The following is a 25,444-nucleotide window of genomic DNA, read 5'->3' on the forward strand; positions in this document are numbered from 1 at the left end:
TTTGTACTTTTTGTCAGGAAGTCTCAGAATGCTGACATTATATTACCTAAACACTTGAATTACAAGTGAGTTTTTGAGAATCTCTTTGTAATAGAAATGATACCCTATAGACTTAAGTCTAAGAGTCAACACCTTTTGTAATTCAACTTCTAAATAGGTGTACTTTCTTGCAGTCTTAGTAAATAACCTAAACATTTCTAAATGCAGAAGACAATTCTGGTTTGAAATGGTCCTTATGAAATTCTTACCAAAGGAATGATGGTAGGGTTCTAGTAAAGACATCTATTACTACTCAAAAAATCCTCTATTCCTACAAGTAGACATTAAATGTTGGAGATATCAAAAACTAAGGCTTTTATATCCTTCACTTCAACACCTCTTTGTTTCCTCCAGCAGTGGATTCTACTGTCATCCATCCATATGTTCTTTCACAGAAACACTGGAGTCATTCTTGGTATCTCCCTCTCTGTCTCCTTCCTGAACAAATATTCGGAAGCCTAATTTGATTTGTGAAATTGATCTCACATGAATTCTAACCTCTGAGTCTCCACTGTCAGTATCCAGCTTTAAGCTTATATCATGTGTTCCCTAGATTACTTCTAGATTACTGGAACAGCTTTTTTTGACTCCTCTTCCTGCTTCCAGTCTTGGCAAAACTCAGGAGTGCAGAATAAGCCAACGCATCACCTTTGTTACTTATAAAGATAACACTGTTTAGTATGAGAGTTCCAGCTCTCAGCTGGATAGATAACCTCTTCCAGACACTGCAGAAGCTGAACAAGGGTGGGTCTCTCAACAAAGGAGGGCCATGAGGAGAACTGTGCAGGTTGAGACGTAAGTAAAAGAACAGTAAAACACTTGTTACCCAGCTTCTAGGGAAAAAAAGGTAAAAAGGGGCCAAGTGTTTAGCTTATTTTTCCTAGTTTTCACTTTGCAATATCAGCGAGGCTCTATCCACATGAAATTATACCTTAGGAGTAGGGAAGAGGCATGCTCCATTATTTGTTAGCTATTATCATGACTATCGATGATCTCATGTGAAATAGCATAGGATATATGGGCAAAAGTAACAATAAAATAAAATAATGCATATGCCACTTTTTTCTTGGTTTTAATTTATGATATTCGTTCCTACATAAATAACAGATTATTATAAAAACCTTTCTCCAAACCGAAACCTTTTCTGATGGAGTATCTTCATAAGACTTACGGTGCAATTGTATTCATTTGCTGAAGACCATTAGAAATAGGTTGACAAAAAATAAATCGTGCATAATATATTTTCATGGTTCTTATAATTAGTCTCTGGCTCTCAACAGTATGAATAGTAAGCAATTGCTGAACTCTCTTTAATTGAAGAAAATTTTAATGCTGAGGATGCCTTATAAATAACGTACTTGTTGCAATATTATCCATTAAAAGTTATAATATCATAAATTAATGTCATCTATATTCCATGAATAAAGTTAGTAAAAACTATAGTTAGTATGAATTTGTGTTGCAGAGCCACTGTGGTGTTTTGCAAAGCACTTTAGCTAGTAGTATTAACACTAAAACTCATTGGCTGATTGATTCAGTTGCTTTTTTCCCACCTTCAAAAATTGCATGTGAGTGATGTTGAAGTACATGTAGTTCTGGTTTCCCTGAAAAGTCACTGCTGCCACGTATTTTTATTGCTGGGTCTATTTGCATAAACTTGACTTATAAGACACAAATTGTTTATCCTTTGCAAATAATAGATTATTTCCAAGAGTTTTGTTTTTAGCCTTGTCTGAAAACATATACAGTACGAGTACCTTGTCAACAAAACTGAGATTCACCTTCCTTTTAAAAATTAAATTTATTGGGCCTGGGAAGATGGCTCAGTGGTAGAGTGCTCGCCTTGAGCTGAAGAGCTGAGGGACAGTGCCCAGGCCCAGAGTTCAGGCCCCACAACTGACAAAAAATAAATTAAATTAATTTATTTTTATTACCTGTAAATAGGTGCACAAAGGGGTTTCAATTCAACATACGTCAATTTATGGCTTCAGTGCATCTTGATCAGTGTCCAGTGTCACTCTATCATTCGCTTCTCCGTCTATCTCAACCTCACTCATCTCAACTCTTTTGAATAATTAATTGACAGCTTAACAAAATAAATACCAGAAAGCTGAAATATGTGTTGTCCGAGGGTATTTGGGATAGAATGGTGACAGGAATGGTGGGTGAATGCAATCACCTTCCTTTGAATAGTTCTCCCTCAAAGCTGGTGTTCTACCACTGAGCCATGCTTCTAGTCCTTATTTTTCACCCTAACTCTTACTTTCGCAAAGATGTCTTTGCTGACAGCTTGGATGAGATCCATGTCCCCAGGTATGTTCTCTGCAAGACCCTATTACACAGCCCAGTCGCAACCTATAGCAACAATCATTTTCTTGACATCTGTTTTCCCTACCAAACTTGAGATAGGGACTCTCTCAAAGATGTTTGTGTTTGCATCATTCAATACAATTCCTGACCCACAGCTATTATTTCTGGAAGGATTATACAAGATAAAACATTACTTTTAGTTGAGAAATTTAGATCTCAGTAGGAGATTCAAGGCCAACTATATCTTCAACACAGAACAAGAAAATCATTTCATAAGTGTGACTTTTTAAACCTCTTTTATAATGATTTTAAGTGTTCTTCTTGAAAGAATGCATAAATTTGAATCACTACTCTTATTAAATTATGTCTGTGATATTCCAGAATATAGTATTCCAATAAATATTTTCTCTTACCACAGCTTCTTAATAGCATAAAGGGCGCAGTAGAGGTGTCAGAAACTAATTGTGCTCACAGGGTATTATTAGCTAGGAAAAAAAAAGGGTTCTTGTCTCTTGGGTTAATATTATTTTAGAAATACTTAATCCCCAGGCTGCTAAGCTAATTGTGGGGGAAAGGCTTATTATTAGCAAAGAGAACAAAACATATGTTCCAAGACTGGAAGAGATGATGGGGACTAAATAAGGTCATGAATTCTATTTGACTAAATTAACTGCTGAACTGTAACGTGCAAGCAAGGCTGGGGCCAGGGTGGAAGTCAGTGTGCCTATCCTGGCCATTTAATGCCTCAAGCTCCCATAGGAAGAGGTATTGTTAAGCATTATTACCTTAGGCATCTTTGCTTTTATGATATTTTAATAGTTTAGCCTATGCTCCTGGATGGAATAATTTATAGACAGAGAGCTGAACCAATTTATTTGAAATTTGAAGACCTGTCATCAGAAACAACCATTTCTAGAAATGTTTTCCCTCCCTAGGGCGGCGAGTAGCAACACGTCAACCAGCCACCATGATTCCCACCAAAAGCCCTGCGCAGCCGGTGGTGGTAGAAGGTGGCTGGACAGAACAGACTCCAGAGGAAATTAAACTCATGGAACTTATAAAGCTGACAGAGGTATGCTTTCTAGGATTCCAGACCTTAAAAGTCTCTGCCACCTTTTTAAAGAATTTAGCAGTGCAATCTGGAATTTTAAAATGATGCTATTAATACGGTCTTAGCATCTGGTCAGTTATGACCATAGGAGCATATGCCAAGCCTTGAAATTGGCATTTGGAGAGTAACTATGAAAGAGACAAGCCAGCTCATATGAAAATCTGTTGTGTTTGAATGGAGACCAGAAATTATGACCTTAGCAAAGAAGAGAAAAAGGCCCAAAGGATCTGTAGAAAAGTAATTACAATAAGTGTAGTCAAGTTGAGCCTGATGGCTTCATTGCTCATTGCTCCTGAGGGTATGTCTCAATATGTAAAAGGAGCAAGGAGCAAAATATTAATTGCAATGGAGACATTCAAAAGTGAGGTATTGAAAAAGTGGTTTCTGTCCAATCGGTTAATCAGTCAGGATTGCCAGGCATAAAAACGTTGAAAAGAGAAAGGTCAGCTATTGAGAGAGGACTGGGGATAGAGACCAGGGAAACCTTTTACTTTGTGAAGTTTTTCATCAAATGCTATGTTCCTATTTAATAGGTTTCCTCAAATTCCTAAAATATGTTCAACCTAAATGTTAGGCATGTGCCTAAGTCAAGGTTACTAGAAAAAAATAAATTGACATTGCTAGAAATATGACTTCTTGCCAAGTTAAAAAGGATAAATCACTGACCAGGGAGTGAATGCAAAGCATTGAACTGCTTGAAGTCGGATGAAAAGCTGCCTGGCAGGGATCTGGCAAAGTAGAAGAGTGACTGCTGAATTTTAAAAGATAGCAAGTAAGGATTTAAACAACACTCATGTCCAATCGCTCAAGAATGATTTTGTTTTTAGTTAAAGGAAATGATGTTGTGATTCTAAATCAAAAACTCATTTGTGAGATGCAGAGAAATCTCTCAGTAGGAGAAACAGCGTGCAGAAATCTAGAAACACATCTGCCTTCACGTCTCCAAATTATAAATGAAAGTTCAATGCTTGCCAGAACGATGGCCTTCTTATTATTACCCCACTGATTGTTGATGTCTTTAATGTTTCATTGAAGCAAGAGGAATTTATCAGCGAGTCTGTAACAGGAGAGGTTAATGCATTTCATTGTTGCTTCGAAAAATCTCCTATAATACCCTATTATAGCATATTATATTGAATTTGCAAGGTATTTCTGGTGTGTATCACATTCCTTGCATACATTAAATAGTTCTCCAGATGTGGTATCCTTTGGGATTTTCTTGACAGGCACATCTTTCTGAGGTCCAAGAACTGCAATCCAAACCAAAGTCTCCAACTGTGACCAGACGTAAAGCAATCCAGCAGAGCAGCCTGTACAAACAACCCAACACCAAACGAGTTTGGGCTTATATGAATGGACAATCTCCTGAAGATGGCACCTTTGCCTGGGGCAAAAGTATTTCAGAGGTAAATTTCATGTGAAAGGGGCTCAATAGGCCTGCGTTTCAGTCTACCCCTGACAATATTACATCATTAGATCTACAATTTATTTCTCTGAGCTTTACTTTCTCACCTGGGAAATGGGCACAGTAACCTTCTGTTTGGGTTGGCCTGGTTAAGAATTGAACTTGTATGAAAGCAAAATGAAATGTGACATCTGAAGCTATCTGCCATGTGGGTGAATCTGAATATGTCTCGCAGAAAACAATGTAGTTAAGCCCTTTCTGGCCAAAAAGTATCATCTAAATTTAAAGATAGTTTAAGATCATGTTCCTTGTTCTGTTTTAAATCTAGTTTACACAAGAGTGATTTTTCTCCCACCTGTCACCAGTGCTTCCCTAGTTATGTTCTTCATAAGGAAACAGCAACCTTATCTGCTTCTAATTTCCCAGTGCCTTAGATGAGTAGCTGTCCCAATTTCTTTCCTTCCTTCCTTCCTTCCTTCCTTCCTTCCTTCCTTCCTTCCTTCCTTCCTTCCTTCCTTCCTTCCTTCCTTCCTTCCTTCCTTCCTTCCTTCCTTCCTTTCTTTCTCTCTCTCTCTCTTTCTTTCTTTCTTTTTTATTGTAAAAATACTGTGCAGAGGGGTTACAATTACATGGGCAAGATAATGAGTACATTTCTTATCAAGCATTGTAGCCTCCTCCTTTGTTTCCCCTTCCCATCCCTTCCCCCCCACCCCCCCAATCCTCCCCGCTTCCCCCCCCACCACCAAAGTTGTAAAGTTTGTTTTCGACATAACGACTTGTACATTTCATTGTTGCAATGGGTCCACCTGTATCCCTATTTAAATGATTTGTTTTTCCCCTTCTCCTCCACAAATTATACCAACATCAAATACAGTGAAAGCAGGGGTTATACTGTGGGGGAGGGACATACAAAGCAACAAAGAAATCATCTTATAAAGATGTTAGAAACAATCCATGAAAGAAAAAAAACATTTGAATACATATCTTAGGGTTCATTTCCCTAACATCACCTTATCTGGAGTAGATGTCTCAATTTTCAAACTTGAAACACTGATACAAGAAAAGATGAGTACCAGTTCATTTATTGTTATTTCAGGGGCAGCATTCTTAAACTTGATTTTGGGGGGTGGGCTGTGGGCTGAACTCAGGGTCTTGTGCTTGCTAAGCAGGTACGTGCGTTAATACTTGAGTCACAGCCTTTTTAATATTTTCTTTGTCATTTTTCAGATAGGCTATTGTATTTTTATCTTAGGCCAGTCTCAAACTGTCATCTTCCTACCTCTCTGGTGTAGCTGGGATTACAGGCACACACCATTACACCCAATCTTTGACATTTTGTCTTTAAATGAAAATTTTAATCACATAAAAAGGGATTCTGGAAGTTTTCTGAAACAAAATTTTCGTTGCGGTGATATTTCAAATAGTATTTAGTCCTTTTAGCTCACAGCTGGCACTTTTACCATTTGAACTAGGTTTCCAGTTTCAGCTTTTTGCTAATTAATTGAAGACAAATTTCTCAGATTTATCTGTCCAGGCTGGCTTTGAACCTTGATCCTTAGATCGCAGCCTCCTAAGTAGCCTGGTGCTTGGAGATTGTGCTTGGTTTGAGAAAGAGTGCATTATGTATGCGATTATACATTTTATCTTCATCCTTTAAATGACTACTTTACTTAAATTTAATTACCTTCCTCTAGCTGTCACTATATTCAAATGCAGTTACAGTGGATGCTAAGGCTTCAGTCTGACTCTCTGACAGAATTCAGTCCATAACACTATTCCAGACTGAAGTGCTTGAACTTCTGCTTGTTTCTGAATAAAGAAATGGCATGTGGAAAACAGTCTATTAGTGAGATAAAAGGCGTCTTGATATGGAAAAGATATTAAGATATTTGCTTTATTACAAACCAGTTTTTTCCCAGTCTTTTCCTTTGTCACGCCTTGTATTTCTGTTTAGGGACTTGCAGGATATTCTTGGTTGTAAGTTAGAAATATGTGCTTCCAGACTCTCCAGCTGTAAAGAACACTTCTGGAGAAGGAACTGTGCGTTGGACCAGCAGGCGGCATATAGGGGTAGGGTGTAGATTTCCCTGAAGGGATCTGATTAATGACACTGAAGGTGGTGAGAGTTTCAATGGTGGATGCTTTTGGTTGAAGTATCAGAAAGAGGCACCTTTCAGAGTTCTTCTCTTCCCCTTCTATAAAGAAATCCCTAGATGGTATTCGAATCCCTCCCAATGCAGGTTTGCTCTCAACTGCTCTCACTACTGCAGCTATTCTAGATGATTTGGTCTCATTCTTCCCATTTTACTCTTTGAACATGGCCAGAGCAGCTCTCAGCTCCAACTGTGGTTGGATCATCAGTCATCAAAGTACCCAGGCAGCCCTCTGTCTAGGGTTAGTGGCTCTCTCTTGGACCAATGTGTGTTTCTGATTTATGCTTACCCAAACCCTTCTTAGTCTGAAGCATTTGTTTTCTCTCTGCCCTGTGATATCTTTTTGATTCTATGGGATCTCAAAATCACTGTGTTCTTTCTCTGCAGAGGAACAGTGGTAAATGATTGAACAAAAACGCATGAAAAAAGCACAGGTAATTTTGATTTGGATCAGCAAATATCTCATGTCCACAGCGAGCATGAAGTGGTTTCATAAGGCCCCTGAAACCCTACTCTGAAAATATTTGTTCTATGAAAACTAAACTTGTAAAATAGACTGTGGGTGAAGAATTATTCATAGACATTATTCCTTTACTGTGAACTTTATCATAAAAATTTTAAGTCTGCTCTTTCTCTTCTTTCCTTCCTTCCTTCCTTCCTTCCTTCCTTCCTTCCTTCCTTCCTTCCTTCCTTCTTTCCTTCCTGCTTTCTTTCTTTCTTTCTTTCTTTCTTTCTTTCTTTCTTTCTTTCTTTCTTTCTTTCTTTCTTTCTTTCTTTTCTTTCTCTTTAAAAATAATACTTGAATAAACATTTGAAACACTAAGCATTAGGAATATCTTTAAAGGTCATAAGCTGACCTATCTTAGAACCTGTTCTATTCTATTGTATTCTATTCTGATCAATATTCCACCACTGGATTTTCTAAATGTCTGTTTGGGGCAACCATGAGAACTATTAATGTTTTAAACTTTTTTTATATATTTGGTTATTTTATTTAATACTCATGTGTTATTACTTATTTCTCATTTGATTTATCTAAGTTTTCTAAGAAAAGAATCATATTGCATGTTCACATGATGATTTTGCCTATTCCTTTAGGTGAATTATTTCTCTTGTTCTGATTTTATTGTTTATTATAAGAGTTTATATCTCTTTATTGTAATTTATTTTTGTTATAATAATTATGAACATAAAAATATAAAATAAATGAACCTATGAGCGATCAGAAGAAAGGTTTTCTCATTTTTCTTTATTTTGTTTACTTTCCTTATTGATATTGCTTAAACTTTTTATTTTATGTATATGAAGACTTAAAATAATTTATTCCATGTTTTCTGATTTTTTTTGTGGCAGGTATCTCATGTTTTAGAAATTGTAATGATTAATACTTGTCATTTTATATTATGACTTCCCAATAATAGGGAATTTGACTCAATTTTTAAACAATTTGAAATAGATGATGTATATTATGGGCTTTGTATACAGGAGCTTTTTACTGTAATTCATTACTTGGCTGGTTGTAAAATTCTAGTATCCTGTTTAAATATTAGTTATTTTTCCATTAAATTTTGCTTTGTTCTAGATCAATCTATATGATCTCAAAATGGTTCTTTATTTGGGAGAGAAAAGTTTTCTTCTATTTTTAAAGTAATTGCTTTCTTAATTTATTGTGGCTTTATCTCCAGTAACCATAATATTGTGTACATTTGATAGCCGATGTCTTGATATTCCAGATGTTTAACTCTCATAAATTTGCCTCTAGTACTTTCTTTGCATCCTCAGAGAATTTTCTCTATCTAGCTCTCTCTAATACTTATTTGATTTTCTGCAATACAGAAGCTTTTGTTTTCCCTCCCTGCCTCATTTCATGCAAATTTCCCCTTGTTCCAATTTAGTGCCATCTCTTCTCTTACTGTGTGGCCTTGGTGGTCATATCTAACCTCTCCATTGTCTATTTTTCTCATCATTCAGAGGAGGATAACAATTATTTCTATGGGATAAAATTAGATTGTCCTTGAGAACTTTTAGCAATGCACCAGGTCTATAGAAATGTTACAGTCCATTTGAGCTATTATCATAGTCACCATCATTGTTGTCATTATCATCTCTGCCTTCTTTTCTACAACATTCTTTCCCTTTTGGACATTGTCATCTCATTTTTCTAGAGCATGTGTTTATGGGAGCCATGTTATACTAAATTTGACTGGCGCACAACTGAATTGTACTAGTGATGCAACCATGTTCCAAAATCTTCACTGCCAGGACAATGTGCCACTTTTATGTGGTCAAATGCTTACATAAGCCTCACATTATCGCTACTGGCAATTATTCTTCTTAACCTTTTGGTATTCTCTTTGGTCACCCCAAATATCTACTAGGAAGTGGTTGGAGTCCTCCCCTGGGGGTTTGGTTCATATACACATATTCAGTCCAATTGCTGCTGACTTAGCAGGTGGAGTAGAGCTGCGTTGAAGGCGACATCCTTCTTTTCTATCCCACTCCATGGAAGGGAATGGAATCTTGGATGAATTTGACCATTATTCAGTTTATATCATTTACCTCCGAATCAAAGTAATGGGTGAAAAACTATACTGATTCAACTGCATTACCCTACCACATTTTCTATCTTGATTCATATTTCTAATTTATTTTGCAGACGCAAGGTAACATCCAATGCCCAATCGATCTGTCCGTGGCACGTTACATTGTTGTGCATTGTAGCCTTCAAATAGATGCATAGACAGAAGTATTACTAGTGGGTTTGGAGCTGAGTGGACCTGCTCCTGCATTTTGGGGAAAATAAGCTTCTGGCTCTCTGATAAATCAAAGTTTTGCAGGCAAAATGTACAGACACCACACATTGTCTTCTTGCTTGCATTGATTGTATTGTCTTAAAGCCTTACTCACATTTTTTTAATGGAATTGTTTTCAGGGGTCAGGCAACCCAGTGGCTAATCTTTCTAGTGCAATTGACATTGTATCTGTTCATATGCTATCATGAATACTGCAAGAAAAACTGAGAGAAGCTGGAATAGGTTCTTGTAGGTGTTTATAAATTTTATAAAAATTAAATTCATGTAGTTAAAAAGGCTTAAATCCAAACTTTTATGTGTATTTATTTTCTTTCATAGTCATTACCGCACTTATTTGAAGACTACACAGAGGCAGACGTGGGTCTCCTCACCTTTTGTCATTCTAGCTTCTTGCTCATAGAAAGAAAGGAAAAAAGAAAGGAAGAAAGAGAAAGAGAAAAAGGAAGAGAAAGAAAAAAGGATGGTAAAAAAGAAAAAAGGGATGCAAGGAAGAAAGGAAGCACTAAGTTATTTTGTGATGTCTAGATTCTCAGTCCAGGAGTTATTATACTTGGGGATTTCTCAGACAGTAAGGTGTGTTCTTCCATGGAAAAATACAGCCACAAAATAGTTCATGGAAGATCCTCTTTATTTAAGCACTATAGGGAATATCATAGTCCTTCTCTCCATCCCTTCTATACCCGTTCCTAGCTGTTGTGAGTAAATATTCGAATTAAGACAATTGTTCTCCTAAGACAGTTGATTTCATTCATACTATATATTTCAGCTACTTGACAATTGCTCCTCTCGGCTCAAAACTCCCCACCCAGCCAGAACCCTGTACACCCCAAGTGGAAAGCTGATTCAGTCATGGGGCGACGTAGAACGAGACATGATCATATGTGTGTCTACAGGACATGGTTTTATATCCCAAAGAGGTATGGCTAGAGCTTTCTTTCCCATCAAGGTTTTCAAGAACTAAAAAAGAGAAACAATTGAACTCTGTATCCTGTTATTGCAACTTTCAATAATTGTACTCCTCATTGCTCCTCTATCATGTTATAAAATCCCAATTTACAAGTGATTATGTGCCCAAATATTATATTAACATTGTTCTAATAAGCCTCAAATTTCAGTTAGTCTGAGCCTTCCTCAGGCTATTTTGTAGAAATACTTAGGAGAGTCTCATTTTAAAATATTTTCTTACCCATCGTGAGGAAAGTAAGGCTCCAACGAGTTCCTACTTTTCAAACATATGTTTTAAACAATATCTTGTTAATACAAATGCTTTAGTAATGAGTAAATATATGCTAGGCTTATTATCTTGTTCTGTTCCTTAACCATTTTCTTTGATAAATGGCAGAAATGGAAAGAACATTTTTGTCTTGTTTATGCTGAGAAATGTAATCTCTTTCCAATAAGCAGGTATATATTAACAAAGACACATTTTCAGGAAATTCCATAGAACTTTATTTTTACTTTAAATAAGAAATTAAAAGATTAGGAAGTGAATCACCTGACATTCCAATAATAAAGAAAAATCCTAGAATTTTTATCTTTTTAAAAGGTACCATGAAATCATTATTACCTTATATATAAGGGAGTGATCCAGATACATTTAATACAGTCATATTTTTACATTTATCATGGAGACAAAAAGTATAGGAATGAAGATAAAAAATGAGGAGGAAAGGTTTATTGGCATGTCTGGCATTGTTCCGAGGATTGCCTTAAATATTTCTGTCCTTATCACAGACAGGCTCCAGTCTGAATTATTTGCTCTGCTCTTCTTATTGTCAATTATCACCCATCATTCCAGCTCTTGGTGATCCTTCTAAGTAGCCCTCTTGGTTGCTTAGAAGAATTCCCATCCTCAGTAAGGCTTCCTTTCCTGGAAGAATTTTCAGTCTATCTGAGAATATGCACACACTTGAAATGAAGTCAGTTGAAAAGTAGGCACATAAATGGTTCAGTAAGAAGCCTTTCTTAGTCCCTTTATTATGCTTAGTCTTTCTTAGGACAAGCTTCTGTTACCTATACTCTACTCTCCTTGCCATATTGTGTTCACTGGGCCTATCTGATAAATAAAGCTAATTATGTGTCAGGCAGATTTGCTGAAAGGGTGCCCAAACCACAGAGTGGGCTTTAGGCTGCTTTCCCAGAAACAAGCCTGCCACCAGTGAAACCCTCTCTCACTGCTCCATGTTCACTCTGTGGGCCTTGGGAACGAGTCTCTGTAGACAAATGTTCATCTCTGCGTCTTCTGTTCTGTGAACATACTCACAACTACGCTGTGAAAGACAATTCCTTTCCTATGAAAGCAGACGCCTCACTATGTTCTTCATCATGAAGAGATTAGTCATTTTCCTCCACTTGTCTACATTCTTCCCAAAGAGGCTTACGTATTTTAGAAAATATTATTGATTTCCAAGTCTAATTCTATTGTTCTTCAGAAACTTACTAAATTTTTCCTAAAATACCGCTAAAAACAATCTTATGATAGAAATCTAAATACTCAAAAGGCTTTATAAGAAGGATACAAGAGAAATGCTATTACATGTATGTACTTATTGAAAGACATCTAAACAATTTCTCATTCCATATATGATTTTTTTCTGTCCTGGCTGAAGTATGTAGTTAGAAAATAAGACTGCCTAGGAGTTTGAAGACTAAACTTGCCATGATTATTTTATTTATGATTTTGAAACAAATTTAGCAGGTGGAAGTTAGTCATCAAACAATCACATTGCATTTCTGAAAATGAATCTGGAAAAACAAACCAGATGATATTAGAATGATTTTTTTCATACAAACACTAAATGAAACTGAGAAAATTTGAATGCATTTTGGTTTTCTTTTTTAGTGGAGGGTTTGCCCTTCCATGTCATAAAAATCCAAAGACTCTTAACATATGTCTGATGTGATGAGCAAGTCAACTGTGTAGAGAGAGACCAGAGTGAGAGGGATCTTCAAGGTTTTCATCATCCTGGACTTTTAATTATTTTTAGTAAATTCACTGACTTGTTTCCTCAAAGCTTTTCTTTTTATTTTTTTTTTTAACAGAGTTAAAGCAACTGACAGAGATGAGAGCAAATTACGCCAGAACCCGAAGGCATCAAGGTCCTCAAGCCACAGACATTGTGATATCACCACCCACAAAGCTACTATCTCTGTCATATCTATAAAATTAATTTCAATCAGAACCATCCTATTTGTGTATTTTGCTAGTCTAGCTATATTTACATATTCATATACTTTTTATATACTTGTTATGGTATGATGATTATCCCTTTTAATTTCATACACTATTTATCTCTCTCTCTGTCTCTGTCTCTGTCTCTCTCTGGAATCGCTGGGACTTTTACCCACTTACAGGTAGGCAAGTGTTCTATCACTGAGCACACTCCTAGGCCCTCACACAGTTTCCTTCCATATTTTACACCAGAGTTTCATTGACTGCTTCAAATATGTTCCTAGAAAGGTGATGAAACCACTAAAAGTAATACCAGTAAAATAACTTAATTTAGGGAGCACTTTGTTCCATGAAAAATGGAAACTATTTGTTATTAAAATATAATTTATCAGGGTCAAGTAACATATACACCCATACATATATTATGCATATATACAGGTATATATACAGCTATGCACAAATATATGTGTGTATGTAGATACACGCAAAAATACTTGATAGTTTATTTTAGACCATTTGACCACCAAACCCTAAATCGAATCCCAGATGGCATTTTTCTGGCACCCTATATTTGCCAAACTTCTTGTTAAAAATACCACATATACCCCATAAAAGGTAAGTCATCATGTTTTGCTAAATAAGCCAGACTCAGACAGACAAATATTGCTTGTTTTCTGTGCCATGTAGAATCTAGACCTAAACACTTCAAAACAAAACAAAAATAAGAACATGAATATAAGATAGGCACTATTGTAGAAATATAGCAACGAGGAAGGCAAAGAAGAAGGTGGTGGGGTGAATACGACTTAAGTACATTATATGCATTCAGTAAAATAGAATGAAATACATTAAAATTATTTTTAGAGTATGGGTAGAGAGGAATAAGAAAGAGTAATTGGAGGGTAGTCGCAATCAAAATTCATTTTACACATATATGCAAATATCATAGTGGACAATGTTGTACACTTTAAAAAATAATAAAACTAAAAAAAATATCTGAAGGACCTGATGGCTGATTGCTTTATCAACTGGTATTTTCTCTTCAGTTTTCCCATGCAAGTACCTTTCTGAGGCGCAGTTCTTGAAAGTGAAGCTGGATGATTTCCTTTTATTATGATGATATTGTGTGTGTGTGTGTGTGTGTGTGTGTGTGTGTGTCTGTGTGTGTGTGTATCTGTGTGTGTGTGTCTGTGTGTGTGTGTGTCTGTGTGTGTCTGTGTGTGTGTGTGTCTCTGTGTGTGTGTGTGTGTGTGTGTGTGTCTGTGTGTGTGTGTATCTCTGTGTGTGTGTGTGTGTGTGTGTGTGTGTGTGTGTGTGTGTGTGTGTGTGTCATCTTGGGGCTTGAAATCAGGACCTCACTTTTCGGAGGCAAGTACTCTTATCACCTAAGTCATATATCCCAATCTTCTTCTGCTTTTTTTATTTTTCAGATAATTTTCTTCTTTTTGTCTGGGGCCGGCCTCAGATCACAGTACAATTCCTATGCTTTCCACATAGCTTGGATTACAGGCATGCAGCACCACGCCTAGCTGGGTAATTTCTCATGGATGGTCAGAAACCAGAATTCATAGACTGCATCCTCCATACAAAAACGTAGAGAGGAAAAATTATATGCAACATTTGAAAGAAAAAATCATCTAAGGGTCAATATTTTTAAAAAGGAGATCTTGTCTTAGATATCAGTTCTATAGGACACAAAGAATTTATCTGAAAAGAAAAGAACCATTATATATGTATTTAAAACAGTGACACATCAGCACTTGGTTCTGCTTCTGATAGGAATTTTCCACAGGAAAGCTCTTCCTCTCTGTCTTCTTCTGAATGCCACTCACAGTTCTGCCTGAATATAAATTGCAGCCTGGCTAGGTGTGTACAGAATGGCTCAGCTGGGCTTGCTCTTCAATCCTCCACTTTAATGTGATGGAGGAAGGCAATATATCATTTTTACTGAAGGGGGCTCTTGGTAATCGCTGCAAAAGGTCTGGTATTTACTTCCAGTCTGCAAATCAGTAGGCCTGCATGAATACATTCCTGTTGCTTTTGTACAGCAAAAAGCAAAACACCACAGAGGTGGAATTTCACATGTTACATCAACGACAATTTTGCCTTTCACAAACATTTTTTTGTTGTGTGACACTACAGATGTGAAGACAATACATAGACAATACCCATAGAAGACAGTGATTGCTCAACACACGATTATGTGGTGTGTATGTGTTGCTTTTTGATGATAACAAACTGACATGTGGAATTGAAACCCTTTGTACAGCTAGTTAAGTATAATCAAATGAGTGGGTAAATAAATGAAAAGAAATTGAAACAAGAAGAGTTAAGAAACTTGCTCACAGTCAGAAAGTGAGATAACAGGTTTCTTAGCAGATGATATTTTCTTTAGAATGAGCTCAATGGTGATCTCATTAAAGCCAACTTTTTTTTTTTTGTAAGCACAAAATTCCTTGAAAACACTTGTATTTCTCTAGATGTAAAAAGCATCTTTCATTTTCCTGCCTGGAAAAAGTTGACTTGTTATGAAAAATGGCATAATTTCACCCTGGATCAAATGTGCAAATTCTTGTGAAGTCTTCACTGTTGCATGTGAATACGCCTGAAGCGAAAATTGCTAATATCACACAATGCTGTATCAAGCACCGGGAGACATAAGGCAAAAGTCTTAAGTGAACTTTTCTATTACTAGTAAATGGGATTTTAGATGTAATATAACAGTCATCAACACATTACACTTTGCCAGCGACACTTCTTTTGTAGATGAGAGCTTGTCGGGCTACTTCGGCAGTCCATAGCCACTTCTAACTTAGACTAAGAACAGCCCAGTCTTCCCTTATTACCCTGCCTCTGGTTGGCTGGAGGAGGATTGGAGAACAGTTTACCATCAGCGAGACTATAGGATAGGATTATCGCAATCCTGTTTAGCCCTTCCTAGGATTTTAATAAACCCAATAATTTCCTTTGGGAACATGTTGATCAAATTTGAGTCAGCCTCGTATATATATATGTCAGATTTCAATATTTTTCTATCAACTCAAAACTGCTTATTATTAAACACGAAAGCAACCATCCCTGACTCCTTAGCCTCCTCCAGAAATCTATTTCCTGCTGGTCCACAAACACCCTTAAGGTGATCCAGATGTTAATCGACAGCGTGATTATTCTCAGAACTGGAATTTGGGGTCTGCAGCTCCCTTTCGCTGCATGATTAACTGTGGAAGTGAACTTGCTCACTTCTGAGCAAGGTAACAAAAAGCAACATGCTCAAAAAGTTTGACAACCATTTTGAGGTTAACCGGTAGCATTGGTGAACACTTAACCTGAGTATGTTTGTCAGCTTTGCCAAACAAATGCACAGTAATGATTCATATTGAAAGGGAGCCATTTGGGGATCCAGAAACCTCCATGTCTTTGATTGTTCACAGGAAGAACATATTGTTGTGTGGGTGGAGAAAACAAAGGTGACAAAGCAACAACATGATAAAGGTAAATTTGTCTTCTTTTGTCAGAGAATCACTTAGAAATTATGTCCAGTGGCTGTCGTAACATTTGCATGCTAACCTTCAATAATAGACCAGGTGTTCTGAGAGTCATTGAGCAATCTGTGATTCTCCAACACAGCCATTTTTGGAGAAGAGGATGCGTCACTTGGAAGGGGGTGATCTCAGCAAAATAGTCTGTGTTATTCTACAGCATCGCAAAAATTAAATGCAAACCTTCTCAGCTAACTAGCATTCAGACCCAGCAGTGATTCTTAGTTGTTTTTATTCACCCTACAACTCCGGTTCCTTCCGGCTCTGAACATGTCTTACCTCCATTATGATTAGGTAAATAGAAAGAAAAGGCAGTTGTTTTGTTCTGGAGATAATAAAGAATCCTGCATTTGTGGCATGGGCTGGGTTTGTGTGGCTGTGTCTTATCTTCAAAGCAAGCTCAACACAGCCCACTCAGATGAGTATGGATGAAAGTAAAGGAGGCATCCAGTAACAGTAGATACTTAGTGGGTGCCTATAGCCAGTTAATGTCTTTTTCAAATTCTGTGTTTGGAATACAAAACTATTATGGGCAGGCTGTCATACTGTGCTATATGTGCAGGCAGAACTATATAAGGAAAGAAATTGCTTATGGTCATGTACAACAGGGCTGGAGGAAATGAACAAGGGAGGCAAGAAGTTCTATTTGTAAGTCAAGTAAAATCATGATTCTCAACTGGGTGTGCGCTTGCTCATTGTCTACAAAACTCTCATATCTGATGAACAGAAGGCTCTGTTTACGGGGCTCCTGGGCCCTAGCACAGCAGTTCTGGACCAGAAGGTGCCAACTTGAAGATAGTTTTGAGCATTGAGCTCAAGTGTAGATGGTCAGGAATGTCGGTGTTGTTGGATCACCTGAGCCAGTTGGATGGTCAGTCTTCAGGGGCCACCACTGGTAGTTGCATTTAAAAGGGAATTGCCAAAAGCTTCAGTGTCCTGAAAGGAACCTGCAGGAGGTAGTGCTGGAGAGAGATAAGGGAGTGGAGGGAACTTCCCATCGCTCCTAAGGTAGTGTTCTCCAAAGTTTTGAACCAACTCTGCTTTTATTTATACCACTCTTTCCTCTCTCTCTCCCTCCATCCATGCCTTTACCTGTTTCTCCTCTAGGAATCTTTAAAACTACATCTTCTTTTAAAAAACAATCCTTCCTGGAGCTGAGAATGTAGCTTAGTGGTAGAGTGCTTGCCTAGCATGCATGAAGCTCTGGGTTCAATTCCTCAGTACCACATAAACAGAAAATTCCTGAAGTGGCCCTATGGTCTGAGTGATAGAGCACTAGTCTTGAGCACAGGGAGGCTCATGGACAAAGCCCAAGTCCTGAGTTCAAGCCCCAGCACAGATGAAACCAATCCTTTCTAAAACAATTTGTGTGTCAACAAAGAAGGCCTTCTTAATAAGATTATCAAATTTTTGTGTGCACAGGAAACATGCCGGGCTTCTGAGAAAATACAAATCCTCAGGCCTGGCCCAGATATTTTGTATAATCTTTGAGTCAGAGCAGGCCAGTGTATCTGCATTTTACCCAGCAAAGTATGGGAGCTGACCACAGTTTGAGAAGTTTTGCCAGATGGGCAAGGCCAGGTGTTGAGTACCAGTTTTAAGAACACCGATTTTACCATCAGAGACTAAGAGAACAAAGAAGCATTTTCTCTGTCTGAGGGATGGAGTCTCTGTCTACATGCTTTTTCTTTTAATCATCACTATTTCCTCTAAGAAATGGTGGAAATGGTGTAGATTCAGGGCTAACCATAAGGAGGTTGGAACGACACCCAGCCGTTAGAAGGCTAAACAAGCAAGTCTGAGGTATGGAACAACTTCCCATGGTAATTAAGCTGCCTTCAGTGCTGAAAAAAAATCTTGCAATTTTAAAGGTCACAGGGATATGTCAGCACTGTGGTGTATATATCAAAGGAGCAGAGTAGTTCTGAGGGTAGGAAAACAGCTTCCTAGAGATGTCATACTTTCTTATATGAACAAAGAAGGAAAGCCTGGAACAAGGGCAGGCAGGATTCCTGTTTTCCATAACTGCCCTTTCTTCAGTAAAGGAGCTACTTACTAAAGGGAAAGCTGAACATCTCTGTCTGTTTGTCCTAGGTCTCATTAATGCAAAAGTCTGAGCTACCTGCATTTCCTCTCTAACCATGTGAAAATTTACAGACTATTAGTTCAGTTAGTTAGCAAGTATTCTGAGAAAAATTAATTTTCCAGATAATTTTTGTCCCTATAATAGAAATCCATATAGTAGAAACCTTCCTCACAAGACAAAAAATACAAAGCAAATTAGCTTTTCAGTTACTTCATATATATAGCCAGCCATGCTCAAATATGCTCCCCCTCCTGATTTCCATTCTCACTTCACACTTTCCTCCTCCTCCTCCTTCTTCTTCTTTTCTCTTTCTTTCTTTCTTTCTTTCTTTCTTTCTTTCTTTCTTTCTTTCTTTCTTTCTTTCTTTCTTTCTTTCTTTCTTTCCTTCCTTCCTTCCTTCCTTCCTTCCTTCCTTCCTTCCTTCCTTCCTTCCTTCCTTCCTTTCTTTCTTTCTTTCTTTCTTTCTTTCTTCTTCCTTTCCCTTTTTCTATGGGTTTCTTTTTCTTTCTTCCTTTCTTTTCCTCCCTTCCTTGTCTTTCTTTCCACCTCTTTCCCTCCATCCTTCCCTCCTTATTTCTTTCTTTTCTTATTTCTTTCCTTCTCTCTTTCTTCTTTCTCTTTGTTATTTCCCTCTATTTCCTTCATTCTCTCTCTCTCTATATATATATATATATCTGTGTATCTAGGGATGTATGTCTGTATGTCTGTATGTCTGTATCTATTTATCATTATCTTATCTGTCATCTATCTTTTACCTATTCATTTTTTCCCCAAGACATCCATTAGAAAATGCCCAGTTTTCATGAAAGGTTGATGTGAACCACATCTATACATACAACTTAAGCCACATGTAAGAAGGCAAACTGCAGCCACAGCACATAACAGTGTCAACAGGACGCCACATGCCAGGTCCTCTGTCTCACTCAGGAAATGACTTGACAACAGAGGTCGATTTTCATCTCCACCAACTTACAACTGTTATTATGAGTAAAATGGAATTCACTTGTCGTGTTTCTAAGTACTTTGAAGTCATTTACTTTCACTGCCTTCAGACCACTGTCATTGATCACTGGAAAAATACTAACAATTTTCTATCCATTCATTGCACGCCCTGCCCCCAGTCTTTCTCCTCTCCAGTTTTTTTTTTTAATCAAAGTTGAAGCAAAAGACAAAAAAAAAGATAAAATAAAATGCATAGCCAAAGTGATTCTTCTAGAAAGAAATCTGTACCGTGGCATGACACTACCTAACTTAAAGACTTTCAGTCTTCTCTTGGTCTCAAAATGAATGGCAAATTCTTCCTGTGGGGCCAACTCCTTTGGAATATGGCGTTCTGGCTCTGCACTCATCTTAGTTCTCAGTCCTTTGTTCACAGAGATCTGCTCTCCATCTATCCTGAATTCCCTCCAGTCTCTCCAAATTGTGTATTCTCTCAATTATCTGGAAGTAGTTGTAGGAAGGGGTTTTAAATCAACCTGTCAGCTTGCGAGTGTAATACATCTTGATGTATGTTCTGTCTTCCTTTCATAGCTTTACACATTTTCTTTTTGTGGTTTTCTCAGAAAATCTTCCTTGACTACTCCTTATACTTGACAGTGATGATTACTGGGTCCATGGCCTTCTCCTACTCTATGGCTTACCTTAATTGCAGGACTCAATGGGCATACTTCTGTCTTTAGTTTGCAGACCTCTTGATAATGAGGCCAGGTGTGTTCAGATTTGAAGGTGTCTTACAGCAGGCAGTAGGGGATATTTGTTGCATTAGTGGGAGAGGTAATCTCCTGGCTGTCAAAGTTTTTTGTTTTCTTTTTCTATGCACTCAAAATGCTTAGTTTTTTAATCTGGGCAATATTCTGCAACATATCACATCAGAATTTGGCTTTTTGTAGAACTTTCTTCTCCTTACCTACATTATTACACGGAAGAATAGCATATTGTGTTATAAAACAAATATGCACTTGTTGATGGGATGGTCCCGACTAACTAAATTTCCTTTGAAAGCTTATGATCTCTTCATGATCACATGGTAACTTTCAAAGCACTCCTAAGGCATGATAAAGCAGAAAAAACTCTTCTCCCATCATGGCCCAGACTGAGCCTCTGCCGCCCACAAGCAGCCTGGCTTGGAAAGGAAGACATGTCACTTTGTTTCACAAGCATGGTGATTTGTGGCTGAGAAGGGAGAGGCTGCTCTCTGAACCACATGCCCCCCCTCTCCCCTCCCGATCCCTCTTGGTATAGGCAGGCTAAGGAAAGATGAATGGCATTATAAGACAGACATCTGAATGTTTTGTATTAAATTAGTCCCACAGAGCACCCAGAATTCTCATTCCATAAATCACAAGGTAAAGTAAACTCACTCCTAGGTTAGATTGCTGTGACTTTGGCCTCTGGTGTCATAGATAGTCTGAGAACAGTTAAACATTTGTCTGAAATAGTAATAATTTTCAGCATATTTACTCTGTGGTAGTGAGGTGACCCAGACTGATCCCCGCTGCCAGAAACAGCATATAAATGCGAGTCAGCCAGTTGGAGAGAGAGCCAAACAGCTCATTGTTTCTCACACCCTAAGTCTGCTCTGAGACCCCCATGAGCTCCTTTGGGAGCTAAGTACAGGGGCCCCAAATCTCTACTCTTCAGAAGAGTAAATGTGGAAAAGTGATTGCATGCCTTACACTACTACATTTATGGTGCCATTTTGGAATGCATCTTCACCTTGTCTACAAACTATAGAGCTTGATTCCACTAATATCACATTTCTCTCCTTTGGAAAAGGTTAACTTCAAGAATATGTTACCTATCTATGGATCCATTCTGGTTCTTCTGTTCCTGAGCTGACACTCCTGGATACTTGGGACACATAATAGGATGGAAAGAATATTGGTCTGGGTTTATGAGATCACATCCAACTTGATGAGAAGGAGCTGAGGAACCATCTGAGCTGCTGCTTCCTCTTCTAGAACTGAAAATGACAGATTCCTCATTTCTTAAATTAGATCCAGCTTTAAAAGTCTGCTTCTGATTCAGCGTTAAGATACAGTTAGACAATAGGAGTTGGGGTAGCCAGGTTTCCAGCTGGCTTCTGCAATCAATCTCCTCTTTAGCACGACCTTTCTACACATGTTCACTTGCATCTCCACCTGTGGTCACCTTTGCCCTCAGAAGCTCAATCTGAATCCCCAAAAAGCGATAGAAGGAAGTCATGGCGTGGCTTTGTGGTAGCCAATAGTAGAACTGGTTTCTATGAAAGAGTCTCCATCTTGTATCAAAGGCCTTAACTCAAGTTTTACATCTTGGGTGTTAAGCTAGTCATTTGTACAAGAATTAAATGAGATGATTGACACAGAGGAGAAAGGTAAGCATGCTTTGGTGTTTAAGCACTGTGATGAACTTTTTTTGGGGGGGCGGGGTCCAGTCATGGGGCCTGAGCTCTGGGCCTGGGCGCTGTCCCTCAGCTCTTCAGCTCAAGGCTAGTGCGCTACCATTTGAGCCATAGCACCACTTCTGGCTTTTTTTTCTGCTTATGGGGTGCTGAGGAATCAAACCCAGGACCTCATGCCTGCAAGGCAAGCGCTCTACCACTGAGCCACCTTCCCAGCCTTGTGATGAACTTTTATATTGCTGTCTGACACTGTCAATGTTTCCAACCACTCTATAATGTAGATACTTTTTCTACTGCTTTTATATCTTACAGATAGGAAAGCTGAGCTTCTGATGAGTGCCCACAGAGCTAAATGATCTGCCTAATCCCATGGTCTGAATTATTTTCATCACATCAACTCTCTGCAAGTGTTCAGTTCTGTGAAAGTGTCAGAAATCATTATCGGTAACTTAAGAAGTGAGTTCATGGGATGCTTCCAAGGACTCATTTTATTCTTCAGTTGCTGCCTGCTTGGATAATTTCCTTGACAAATTAGCAAGGAGAACCACACTTTGATGATCAGCTCATGATAGGAGATCTATTACCCTAGCCAAGAGAGGTCCTCAGTCTCTCTTCAGGTCAGAGTATAGGAGTAGGACTCACATTTCTCTGCCCAGTTGCTGTATTTATCCATTAATTATTTTTCTAGGACTTCTACCTCAGTCCATTTTGTGCTGCTATAACAGAATACCTGAGACTAAGTGATTAATAAAGAACACAAACATATCTTGGTTTTGGAAAGTCCCAAACCAAGATAAAGTCAAGGGTACTTGGTGAGGACCTTTTTATTCTGGCCTCACTTGGTCAAAGGAGGAAGGGTAAGAGACCATAAACATCCCTTTTCCCCCATCTGAGACCTCATTATAGCAACATCAATCTGTTTATGAGGGAAGAGCCTGTATGACCTAAACATCTCCTGAAACTATTGGGATTGTTTCTATCACGTGGATTTTGGAGGATATGCTCAGACCAACACAGCTACCACCACTACTACCATTACCACCACCACCACCACAACAGAAAAAAACCATGAAAATGATTAGCTACAAATAATGGACATTTATTATCTTAGAGCTCTGGAGACTAGAAGTCTAATGTCAAGGTGTTAGCAGGGTTGGTGTCTGCTGAAGGTTATGGGAAGAATTGGTTCCAAGCTTTATCTAAGCTTTGTTGGTGCTACAGTCTGAATGTTTGTGACTCCTCACCAAAATCCTATGGTATCAAAATTAGAATGTAGGATCTTCAGGAAGTGCTGACATCATGAGGATAGAACCCTCATGAGTGGGATTTAGCATCCTTATAAAAGAGGTCCCACAGAGTGAATGACCTTGCTCCCTCTATTATGTGAGTACATAGTACGAAGGCATTATTTATGAATCATGAAGCAGGCCCTCACCAGACACAAACTCTACTGGTTCAGTGCACTAGTGGCTCACACCTGCAATCCTTGCTACTCATGAGGCTGAGATCTGAGAGTCATAGTACAAAGCCAGTATGAGAAGAAAAGCCTAGGAGATTCTTATCTGCAGTTAACTAGCAAAAAAAGTAGAGTTGTGGCTCAAATGGTCAATTATCTTCCTTGATCAAAAAAGCTAAGCAATAGCATGAGGCCTTGAGTTCAAGCCTCTATGAGCGCATGCATGCGCGTGCACACGCACACACACACACACACACACACACACACACACACACACACACACACACACACACCTTCTGCCACCTTGATTATGGACTTCCTAATCCCCAGGACTGTGAGAAATTAGTTTCTATTGATTGTACGCCACCCAATGTAAGGTGTTTTGTAATGCCAGCCTAAATCGCACTTGGTTTGTAGAAACATCATCTAGATCTCTAGATCTCTACATTCATCTTTAAATGACATTCTGCCAGTATGCCTATGTCCAAACTTTCCCATTTAATCAGGACACTGGTTATATTGGATCAGGGGCTCATCTTACTCTTGTGTGACCTCACTAACTATTTACATCGGCAACGATCTTATGTGCAAACAAAATCCTTTCTGAGGTGCTGAAAGTATTTTAGTGTGTGAATTTATTTGGGTGGGGGAAAGGAGGTATAGTTCAACCCATAATAATCAGCAACAAAAGTTCCATGCTTCAACCTCACAAGCACTTTGAGCTCAAGTGCCCTACCATTAAAGATCACAACATTCTTTCTTGATGGCATCTCTCTCTCTCTCTCTTTTATGTCTTTCTTGTTCCTTACTAACACTGAAGTCTGATATTAATGGAAAAACCATTAAAAAAGAAACTATTATCCTATGAGGTAAAGTGAATGCACTCAACTGTAAAAGGAAGCCTTATCGATCAATTTCAGTTAAACCTTGCTTGTCTGACACTTTGCAGCTAAGGAATGTGTTTTTATTGCCTGGCCAGATAGTTCAGATTTTCCGGTCAGTCTTAGTAAAGACCCTTTTTATAACATTGATAAAATTTTATCACAGAGCTATGAAAACAAAATTAGATTTCATAACTCACATCAAGTCTTGAAGGGGCTACCTCCATAAATTTTACAAAGCTTTATCAAGCTTTAATGCACCTATTCTGGTAATTTCTTGAACTAACAACTTCTACTGAACTTTATATGTACATATATGTGTACCAATAAATATGTATATATAAACAGGCATGTACATATGTGCATGTTTTCACATGTGTATATACACACAATCATTTTTCCTTAATTTCTATCTTCCTTACATGGTTAAATGCCTAAATGGTGTCAATGGGTACAGACACTAGTAATTTTTCTGTTGTTGTTTTGTTTTTGTTTTATTTCCATGCAACATGGCTCTATCCAGAAGAGCTTTTTGAAAAAATCTCTTGCCAGTGCAAGAGTTCTCTGTGCAGAAACACAGAGAAGAGTAATACTGCTGTCTTCTACCCTTATGTGAGGCCTCACACTGAAATATATCAGTATGGGGGGACTAGAGGACTGGCTTTATAGAATTTCATTTCAGTCAGCTATTCAGGAACTACAATCCTCAGAGTCAAATTAAGTGGAGTTATAGTCGAAGAGTCTTTTTTGCTTTTCAGAGGCAAGAAACACTTCTCCAAATTGTGTAAATGAAATACATGTCATGGTATAAACTAGTCATTTTATATTCTTAACATATAGCCTAGATGGCTATACATTTTAGTTTCAAATACATGCACAAAATGATGTGAAATTACTTATGAATGCATGAACAATATTTAAAATATCAGCAGATCATTATGAAATAGTTCTCAAGCTGTTTTGGTTTATGTCTTCCTTTGAGAATCTTTTGAAAAGCCACTATTTCACAAAATGCTACAGGAAAAAATATATTTTTAAAATGTATTTTAATATTTTTTAAAATACTATTTCATGGGCTTTGAAGAACTACCTGAAAA

The 25,444-nt window shown here is 37.9% G+C and overlaps 1 protein-coding gene across 1 annotated transcript in view; it reads left to right on the forward strand.

Annotated features, from left to right (window-relative positions):
- LOC122117721 (doublecortin domain-containing protein 1-like) overlaps positions 1 to 13,007 on the forward strand; it is a 50,654-nt gene extending 37,647 nt beyond the window's left edge. The window contains exons 16-19 of the mRNA XM_042691515.1: positions 3,285 to 3,421; positions 4,687 to 4,866; positions 10,598 to 10,748; positions 12,874 to 13,007. Of these exons, the coding sequence (XP_042547449.1) occupies positions 3,285 to 3,421; positions 4,687 to 4,866; positions 10,598 to 10,748; positions 12,874 to 12,995 (590 nt within the window). The 3' untranslated portion in view covers positions 12,996 to 13,007. The remainder of the gene's footprint in view (positions 1 to 3,284; positions 3,422 to 4,686; positions 4,867 to 10,597; positions 10,749 to 12,873) is intronic.
- Positions 13,008 to 25,444: the final 12,437 nt, after the last annotated feature.

This window comes from Dipodomys spectabilis, unplaced genomic scaffold (genome assembly GCF_019054845.1).
Source record: "Dipodomys spectabilis isolate Male_0828 unplaced genomic scaffold, ASM1905484v1 ptg000145l, whole genome shotgun sequence".
Taxonomy (NCBI): Eukaryota; Metazoa; Chordata; class Mammalia; order Rodentia; family Heteromyidae; genus Dipodomys; species Dipodomys spectabilis.